This window comes from Schistocerca americana, chromosome 7 (genome assembly GCF_021461395.2).
Source record: "Schistocerca americana isolate TAMUIC-IGC-003095 chromosome 7, iqSchAmer2.1, whole genome shotgun sequence".
Classification (NCBI taxonomy): Eukaryota; Metazoa; Arthropoda; class Insecta; order Orthoptera; family Acrididae; genus Schistocerca; species Schistocerca americana.
Genome location: NC_060125.1, coordinates 123,455,627 through 123,466,175, shown reverse-complemented (window position 1 = coordinate 123,466,175; position 10,549 = coordinate 123,455,627). Strand labels below are relative to the sequence as shown.

Here is a 10,549-nt window from a genome sequence, read left to right as displayed (position 1 = left end):
AACCGACCTGTACCTTAACGCGGATAGCTGCCACCATCCCACATGACACAAATCCGTGCTCACCACACTGGTGCAAAAAGCACGAGACATATGCGACAAGGAGAATCTAGTTTCCGAAGTGCAGAACTTGACGAAAAATGTTTCGCAGGAACGGCTATGCTGAGACGCAGATAAGATGCGCTTTCCAACTGAGCAAGAAGAACGAGAGAAGTAAGCTACGAAGACAGTACGCGCTTGCCGTTCCTTCCGTGTGCTGGGCCGCCCACGGTAAAGATTGCCAGGATATTAGAAAAGAGCACATTAAAACCATCTGTCGCTCATCAGTCAAAGTCAAGAATACGCTGGGCCCAGTGAAGAACATATTAGGAATACAGACAGCTGGAGTCTACAGCATCAGCTGCGAGTGTGGCAAACACTAGTTCGGTCAGACTCAGTGATGTGAATCGCAGTGCTGCTCAGAACACGTTAGGTGCGTTCGCCTAGGCCAAACGGAGAAACCTGCAGTGGCGGAATACAGTCTCAACAGAAACCATATGTTTGATCTCAAACAAACAAAGATGGTATGGAGGGCGATCGGGTTCTGGGATTCGGTTTTTAAAGGGGCTGTGTAGATACGAGTCCATTATAATCTTGTCAACCGAGATAGCGGTTTCCAACTTAGCACAGCGTGGTATGAGTCGATAACAGAAATACGACAAGAACGCTCGAATGCGAAACCGGCGAAGGCAGGGCCAGGACGCAGGAAGCCCCCACCATCACCGGCCGTGACGTCCACCCCCCCCCCCCCCCCCCCCCACGGACAATCACGCTCCGTGGACCGCAATTCAACTTCCGGAGGCGCGTGATTGCCGCTGCCGTCGAAGACGAGGCAAAGAAGCCTGCGATCCAGCATCTATAAAACACGGAGAGGACACAAACCCGACACTCTTCCTGAAGTTGACAAGTAGGAAACTATCTGGAAAACGTTGCAGCAGAACGACGGCTTGACTCAGCTAAATTCAGCAGTGCTTTAACTAAAAGTATCCATAACGAGAAATGCACCTTTTGAAAGACAAATCTGGGTCATTATACTGTGTGTGCTTGAATGTATAACGAGGTATAAGCCAGAGAGATAAGAGATATATAAAATATGGTTTAAAAATAATAGGTATAATGTAAAGAAAAAACCTATATTTAATTGAAACGTATACGAAAAAATTGTGAGAGGAAAGGTAAATCTATTTTGGATACAAATAGAAAATGGAAATGAAATGATTGTGGAAACAAACATCCATTGTTTGGTCTCCTGGATGGAGGGATCAGCAGAACTTGGGATCACAGCTCAAAAAAGAAGTGCAGGGGAAGGATATTGGAAAACAAAAAATTTTCTTTTGTGACCAAAAGAACAAAATTGGCAGAAACAGAAAAATAATGTGTGAAACAACATAGATAGTAGAAACAAAACAATAAAAAAAATAAAAAAAGGGAGGGCTGCTATGAAACCAGTTAAGTAAGATAATACGAATATTAAATATCATAATTTTGACAAAGTTCTGTTAAAATTACATATCCCACTATAGATAATTCAATATAAACTAATAAAAACATGGCTATATAAGTAAATATAGTAGTTTTCAGATAACAATTAATATTGGGGCATCAATTAGTTGTGGTTATTAAGAAGAGAAAGAAATAGTCAGTGGACGAGTAAATATTGATAGAAGTTTAGAGAGAGCATAGCAAACATGAGATGAAAGAGAGAAACAAGTTAAAAAAAGCCCCTGCGACCATAGCGGTCACGCGGTTCCAGATTGAAGCGCCTAGAACCGCACGGACACACAGGCCGACTGTATCTGCAACAGCATCAATTATTTTGAATGAAGTTGCGTATTTGAGACACCGCACAAACCCTGGCGCAAATTCGAATTGTTTGCAGCAGGTGCTCACAGTATATCGTAAATTTAATCGAATAAAACATTCAAATCTGAGAAGTGTGGTAGAGAAAATGAGTCCAAAAAATCAAGTGTGATCGAGAGAAACAAGAAATGCTGATGTGGGAGTTACACATATTTACAGTCAAGAAAGTGAGTAAAAAGAAGTGGAAGAATGCACTCACAGGGAGACACGAGGTGAGCTGACCGATCCTTCTTCCACACACTCACAAACTGACTTGCACACATATGTTGATATGTAGACACATGTACACAGAGCATTCAGCATACCGGATTTGATCAAGAAGGAACAAACTATCAGTATCAGTTTTGTTTGCAGTCACTCCACAGACACCCATGTGGAAACCGAAGACAGGTTTAAAGCAAAGTGGACGAACCGTTCTGTGTCGCCCTGTACTGCTCGTCGTAGAGGTGCCAGACGCGCGCGTGCGCCTTCACCAGCGTGTGCGTGGCCAGGTAGTCGCCGACGCCCGTCGCCGGAAGGCCGGGCGGCACGCCGGCTATGGCGTAGCCCCAGACGATCATGACGGGCTCGTTGAACGTGATCCACCACTTCACCTGCCCACCCAGAGACACTCGTGAGCTGAGGGCGCCACAGATGAGGTCGGCGGCCAGTTGCGAGCGCTGCCTCACGGGAACTTACCCTGTCTCCGTAATTGTCGAAGAGCAGCTTGGCGTAGTCCGCGAAGTAGTCGACCATGATCTCGTTAACCCACCCACCGAGGTACTGCAGCGCTTGGGGTAGGTCCCAGTGGTACATCGTCGCCTGTAGCAAAAGTACGTTTCTCCATGTATCAGGCAGAAAGCTCCCTTCACAGTTCTTTGTCAGTTATTTTAATGTAATTTCATTTCTGAGATGTTAACACTGTCTCTGTTCTGCATTAACGATCACGTCCAATCCCGTAATTTAGGAACACCGTTAATATATCAGTTATTCTCTCTCTCTGTATTGGGATGCATCTATGCCAGAGACTCCTGCAATGGGCAGACATGCACAATACATAAATGTCTCAAATATCATTTTCAAAGCAAAATTACGTGTTTTTTAAAGGGCACAAGTGTACTTGTGAGGAAATGAAAACTAGAGATGCAGGTGATATGCCGTGATATGCAGACCAAGTATGGGCCTACACAAGGCCCCGGGACAGTCCAGGCAACAGTATTACTGCATTACAGCATCACGACAGAAACAGCGGCATCACTTCCATTATTTAAAGTATTTCACGAGATATGAGGTTTAGAGCACTGAAACCAAGTTTGAAATGCCTACTACCCGTACCTCTGATTTTCATTTCGGTAGAAAAAATGAACATGTACCATTTAAAAAAGCATACCTTTTGTGTTGAAAATGATATTTGTTTACTTGTAGAGACTGTGTATTCCTGACGACTGTAAGAGTCCCTAACATGGTTGCATCCCTGGCCAGCTGCATTTTTCACATTTATTTCATTTCAGAAATATACTATGACGTGGCAAATTTAGGTGATACACCCTATATATTTGATGTCTCACATAAAACTTGTACCGCAGATATTACGGATTTGGAAAGTGCTATTGATATATCGTTTTCACAAATGGAAATTGGAAATTTGTGGTAAGTTCCCATGAGAGCAAACTGCTGAAGTCATCGGTCCGTAGGCTTACACACTAGTTAATGTAACTGAAACTAACTTACGCTAAGGACAACACATACACCCATGCCCGAAGGGGGACTCGAACCTTCGAAGGAGGCCAAGGCGCCTCAGACCGCGCGGCTACCCTGCGCGGCTCACAGAATAGATTGGTAGTCAGGGGCGCTATCTGTCTGAGGTTCACCGAGGACATACCGTGATGGAAAGACCTTGTGGGTGTTCGAGGAGTGCTGTGGTGAATGTCTTCAACACGTGGCAAAACCAAGGTGAAACCATGTCTAGAGGATGGGCGGCCACTACTCATTACAGATGAAATGAGTCAGGTGGCGAACTGCGGCGGAACTAACACTGGACTTTAATTCTGGGCAGAGTACAAGAGTGTCTGAACGCACAGTGCAGCGAACACACCTGACGGTAGGGCTCCGCAGCCGACGATCGATGCATGTGCCAATGTTAACACCACGACGTCAGTAACTACGACTGAAATGTGCACGTGATCATCGAGACTGGTCTTGGCACAGTGGCAGAACGCTGCACGGTCTTCTTCATCATGCCGTTTGGAGGACGCGAATCCGTCGTCTTCCAGGGGTACAGCTCCCTGACACCTGTTCTGCGGAACGGAGACAAGCTGATGGCGGCTCCATTACGCTCCGGCAAACATTGATGTGAGCATTCACGGGTGTAGTGGAGCTCGTGCAAGGCACCATGACGGCCAAGGAGTATCGTACAATGGTTGTAGACCACTACAAGCCTTCATGGCAATCATGTTTCCTGACGGCGTGACATTTTTCAACAAGATAATTCTCCATGTCACAAGACCAGGCGTTTGGTGGAGTCATTCGGGGAACACGGTGGCGGGTTCCAGTTGATGTGCTGGCCCCCAACTCGTCAGATGTGAACCCGATCGAACACATCTGGGATGTGATTGACTGTGACGTGAGGACTCCTAGCCCCTCTCCCCAGATTTTACTGGAATTAAGTGAGTTGTGTGTGTGGATGTGGTGGCAACTTCTTCCAGAGACCTGGCAAGGACCCATTGTTTCCATGCCACGAGGCGTCGCCGTTTTTATGCGTCCCAAAGGTGGACATACCGGCAGTTAGGTAGGTGAACATAATGTACATAGCGGCCTAAGAAAACACCAATAAACTTTAGGGACAGGTTTCTTAGACAAAAACAATAAATGTCTAGTAAACAAGGGCTCTAAACTGCTTAACTAGAGAACTATGAGAACTATGAGCGCTTGTTCAGGAGAAGAGTCGGTTCACACTAACGACGAGGAGCAAGTGCTCATAGCTCGTAAAGTATGCGTTCTAGACCCGATGTTTACTAGACATTTCCTGTCTTGTTTTGGTCAATACTTGCTGCTCCAAAATATGGAAAGAAAAGCACTTGATGTGGAAAAAGGAGTCGGTAATACACCCTTTTTATATTTTTTATGGTACTTGTTACAGGTTCCTCGTATCCTGATCTATTCTTTTGTGTTGAACTCAAGACAGTTGTTTCTGTTAGAACGCAGACTTCATCTGGTGCAGTGGACTTTATTTGAACACATACCCTTCCCATCAACGTACGTCATAAAGAAAGATATGTGGATAGCTGACTGTACGGGTTGTACAAATATAAAGAACAGTGTTACAAATTCAATTATCTCTGCAGTGACATACAATGCTGATAACTGAATGTATTTCGTTTTGCGAAGGGCAGTCATAGGGTTTTACTTATCACTGCGAAAAAGTCAAGCTATGAGAGTGAAACTTGGTGTTACGCATTATCTACAAACTCATCCTTCCAGGTGTGACATTTTTCCCAAGGACGGAGGCGTTGCCTGTTGAAGTTTGCATTTTGATTGTTCAAGAAAATAAAAAATCGCTTCGTTATCATTTTGGATATGCCTGCCACGCAACAGTTTCTTCATCCTAGGAAAGAGGAAGAAAGTATTCTGTACCATTTCTTGGGAATACGGACGATGAGGAAAACTTTGCTAGCCCCCAGAACCAGCATGTGCAGAATGCGCCGGGGCGCTTTTGTGGATCACAAACAGCCCAGCGAGTGAGGTGCAGTGGTTAGCTCACTGGACTCGCATTCGCGTCCGACCATCCTGAGTTAGGTTTTCCGCGATGCCGGGATGGTTCCTTTGAAAGGGCACGGCTGAGTTCCTTTCCCATCCTTCCCTAATCGAATGGGACCGGTGACGTCACCGTTCTGTCCCCTCCCCCTGTCCGACCAACCAACCAACAAACACCCCCTTAGAGAGCTTCCCGCGACTTTTGGTGTTAACAGCTTCACGTACCCTCGTCAGGAGATTTAGATAGTACGCGCCTATCACTGTTTGGTATTTACAAGCAAAATCTGTTAGCATCACTCCACGACAGTCCCGAAAGACGCTCAACAGCACCTTGCCGATGATGGTCGGGCATTCACTGCAATGGTGACTCGACTCGAAATGCTTTTACTGTTGGCTTTGTTCGTTGTCCTGAGGATGACAGCAATACGAGCAGGATTCATCCACGGTGATTAGCTGGTTAGATAAGTCAACTGCACTGTCCTGACACAACTGCTACATTTCCGGTGCTGTGTCGGGTCTTTTGGCTCTTTGGATAAGTGTCTGCGTTTCCCTATTTCACGAGGGCACGCTCATCAGTAATGGTTCCCAATCTTTTATTCTGTTCTCAGTACCGGCCGAGGTATTACGTCTTATGCATATTTATCGGTCCGGTCGACTTTCTCGCTTCGCTGACACAAGTTGCAACCCTCCGCCGCAAGAGGACTCCGGATTATAGTGTGTTATATGGGGCTGTGTAATGCAACTGTGTCACTGCATCAGAGACAACGTGCTGTAAGCGAGCTTCTGAGAGCGGGAAACGTGGCTCCAATGGAAATCTGTAGAAGAATGAAAACTGTGTTCGGTGATGATTGTGTCGACATCAGTAGCGTGCGACGTTGGTTGTTTTTGTTCGTAATGAAGGGAACGACTGTGCTGACCTCAACGTGTGTGATACTGTTCGGAGTGGACGACCGGCTTACGGCAACAGACTAGACTCATCGGAATCGGGTTGATGAATACATCAGAGAAAATCGTCGGACAACACAGACGCGGCTCTCAGGCATCACTGCAGAACTGCGGCACAGGTAGCTGTGTGCGCAGTGGTTGCCCCGAATACTAAGGAGATTGAGGCGATACGGTTGTCCGACATCTTCGAAATTGGGAATTAGCATGACTGGAGAAATGACATGGAAGGATTAGGCCCCTGCAACTAACATCATTTATCCTTGGGCAACAACATTAATTTTTATAGTTTTTTGGTAACAACAGGTCCCCTTTGAAAAACAGGCAGGAAAATTAAAGATAATTTGTCATTATAAACATGAAGGCGTTCAAAAAGGTGCATGAGACAGCCATTGAATTACAATAATAATAACCTGAAACAAATTCAAGACATAAGACCTTCACAGTATTTGTCATTTTAAAATTTTTGAATTTAACAATTTTAAATAAACCAGCCAATTAAAACAATTAAAACAGTTCTAGATAAATTTCTTCAAGTGAATTCGAATCCAAGACATTAGGCCGACCACCAAAAGATAAATATTAACAAAAATAACAACTGGCCTTTAGGGATTATCCAAAAGGCTTACACCCAGGAATTACAATAAATCTTAAAACAAGGGTACAATATGTATTTTCCTGTGCAGTCAGTTAATTTCGTTTATATTGCAAGTCAGCTAACATATGATGCTCAGTTTGAGCACAGACAGCCAGGACACGCGACTGCAAACGAATAACAAGCCGCGCTAGGAAAGAAGCCGTTGACACGGAACACTGTCCAAACAACTTTGTAAGTGCTTTAAACAGACAAGAAAGATAAGTGTCTGACTGGATTATACTACAAGTAAAAGTTGTGGTTTAACCGTGATGACACTTATAGAGCCTTTCCAATGAGTTGATACACCCTAAGATACAAGTTTCGCTAACAGAGAATTACTGAAAGGGAGCTGTAATCTCTTCCAGGAAGGAATATAAATATAAACGCGCTAGGGACTTACCATTAGCTGGAACTCACAACATGCTTAAAGAGCTGGATAGTAGTGATAAGAGAGACCACCAGCTTCTAAAAAATCGTGAAAACTAATATTAAAATTCAGTAACAGCTGGCTGTCTTGCATGAGAATTTTAAAACAAACACAATAAAAAAACTAGATAAGGCGTAAGCCCTTGATGTAGCTATGTGTGACAGCTGGGCACGCTACATAACCATAGCAACATTAGTCACTTCAAATTTTTTTCAGAGAGAATGCTGGGCAGTAGATAAACACAAGTTACTTCAAAATCATGCAGAGCAGACAGGGCAGTACACTAGTCCTAGAATCACAGAGCCAAATAATAAGGCGACCATGACAACTCAATGGACATAAACACGAACATCTGCTCAAACAGCTTATGGAGGGGAAATCAAGGCACAGAGCTCAACAACTAGCCGCACACAGCATAAGCCAACCAGACCTCTGGTACGAGGTGTTTCCAAGCGGCCAGCCAAGTTCTAACCGGGTGCGATGTAGCTTAGCTTCGGTGATCCTATGAGAACCGGTGTATACGACATGGTATGGCCGTTGGCGCCAATGTAACGTAAAGGCACGCCAGAAGTCGCTTAAGTCCCGTCTCCAGACACATACAGTCGCAATTTTCGGACGAAATCGGGTCATATTTGATGCAAAGCAAGTCCTTCCACCACAGTACATGCTTTTAGAACGGGTGTATTCTGGCCATCCAACGCGAAGATGGCGCGAGCCGAACGACTGATAAAGCGTAAACGGTTGCCTAATTAATAGGCGCTCCCGCACACGCGGAAGGCGCAAGTTAGCTCGATGCGCCGCCGGCCTTTCGCGCGTCCGGCTTCCGACATTGTTCCTGTCGTCTGGCGCAATTACACACGGTCGAGCAAAGTGTGGACTGGACGCTGGCTGAGTGAGATGAGACTAAATTGGTTCAAATAGCTCTGAGCACTATGGGACTTAACTTCTGAGGTCATCAGTCCCCTAGAACTTAGAACTACTTAAACCTAACTAACCTAAGGACATCACACACATCCATGCCCGAGGCAGGATTCGAACCTGCGACCGTAGCGGCCGCGCGGTTCCACACTGTAGCGCCTAGAACCGATCGGCCACTCTGGTCGGCATGAGATGAGACTGTCATGCTGGAAAGCGCCACCGCTATCGCTATCCGCTGTGACACACAAACACACAATATAGTTGGAGGTATTTGCGAAATCTGCACACCGCATTTACGTACATCTGTCCCCTACCGACCCGACCTGGCGCGAATGCCGCGTGGGTGTGTGGCCCATATGGCAGAGAAGAACGATGAGCGGCTGCTGAAAAGAAAGTAGCCAAAAGCGCCTTTCCTTTTTAACAAGAAACATTAACTTTTACTAACAAATTTCGCAATTTACATTCCTGCCAAACAATGGCATCTTTGGTATTCGATTAAATATCTGCAGTTTCATACAGTTCTGTTACTTCTAAAGTTTTTCTGGAAGTTTTCTTCGCACGTGTATTCCTCAAATTTTCGTTAATTTAGAATCTTATGTTAATCACCGTAATTTAAACTGACAATAGAGATTTCAGTAACACATCAGTACTCTAGGATAAAAGGGGGAAGAGGGTGACAAGGAAATAGCCAGGAAAACAATGAAGGGAGCCAACAGCACATTTTTATTTTTTTGTTTATTTTTTTATTTTTTTAAGGGAAAAGCAGTCTGTGGATATCAAATGAAAAGCGGGCGATAACAAAACTTTCTTCTTCATTAGAACGAATTTTCCCAAACAGGTGACTTCAAAACCTATTTAACAAAATGAAAAAAATTCTGTTCTGTTGTGTTCAAATCATCCATCTCTGATGAAGGGCCACGCGGGCTAGCCGCGCGGTCTTGGGCGCCTTGCCACGGTTCGCGCGCCACCTCCCGTCGGAGGTTCTTTTCAGATGAAGGGTGAAAAAGAAAGTTTGTTGTAACGAATGATCACTGCCATTGCCGGCAAGGTAGCTCAGCGTGTTCGGTTGGAGAGTTAGCTGCCCTTTGTAATGAAAAACTGAGTGAGCGGAGCAACGATGAACTTGAACAAGTGTCACGGGACGTCCGCCCCGGACAAGTGCAGCGAACATTAACGAAAAAAAATGAGATTAGAAAAAAAGAGGTTTGAGACCTCCCGCGGGCATGAGTGTGCCTGTTGTCCTTAGCGTAAATTTAAGTTACATTAAGTAGTGTGTAAGCCTAGGGACTGATGACCTTAGAAGTTTGCTCCCATAGGAACTTACCACAATTTTCAACTTTTCGATGAAGGCTGAGAAAGAAAGTTTGTTGTAACGAATGATAAGTGCCACATTGAAAGTCCACGTTCGAAGTAAAATGTACTAAAACCATCTACTTCATCCTAGGTAGAGTAATTCAACTCAATGTCAAGGATGGACAAGAAATTAAGAAATAGAAAATAATGAAATAAAGGGAGTAAAACTACAGCTCATATCTAACGTTTCCACCGAGCGAGGTGGCGCAGTGGTTAGCACATTGGACCCGCATTCGGGAGGACGACAGTTCGAACCCGCGTCCGGTCATCCTGATTCAGGTTTTCCATGATTTCCCTAAATCACTCCAGGCAAATACCGGGATGGTTTCTTTGAAAGGGCGCTGCCGATTTCCTTCCCTCTCCATGCCACAATTTGAGGTTGATCTCCGAATCCAATGAACTGCAGATCGACGGGACGTTACGCCCAATTTTCCTTCTTCCTTCCTCCACGGATTTCGTCGTCAAAACAATTGAAATCGGGTAATTTTCTAAATTACGGTGATCGGACGAGAACCGGTGTATTCAACATTGTATGGCCGTTGGCTTCTAAATTACGGTCTGGAGAGCAGTCGTCATAAATTCTGTCTCAGTGGGGTTGATTAGAAATCTAGCCTGACGTTCTCGATATTTTTGTGTACATTGGT

The 10,549-nt window shown here is 44.9% G+C and overlaps 1 protein-coding gene across 1 annotated transcript in view; it reads right to left on the bottom strand.

Moving 5' to 3' along the window:
• The window catches only part of LOC124622775 (myrosinase 1-like), a 55,520-nt gene extending 53,321 nt beyond the window's left edge, over window positions 1-2,199 (bottom strand). Inside the window, exon 1 of the mRNA XM_047148567.1 lies at window positions 2,142-2,199. Within this exon, the coding sequence (XP_047004523.1) occupies window positions 2,142-2,199 (58 nt within the window). The remainder of the gene's footprint in view (window positions 1-2,141) is intronic.
• Window positions 2,200-10,549: the final 8,350 nt, after the last annotated feature.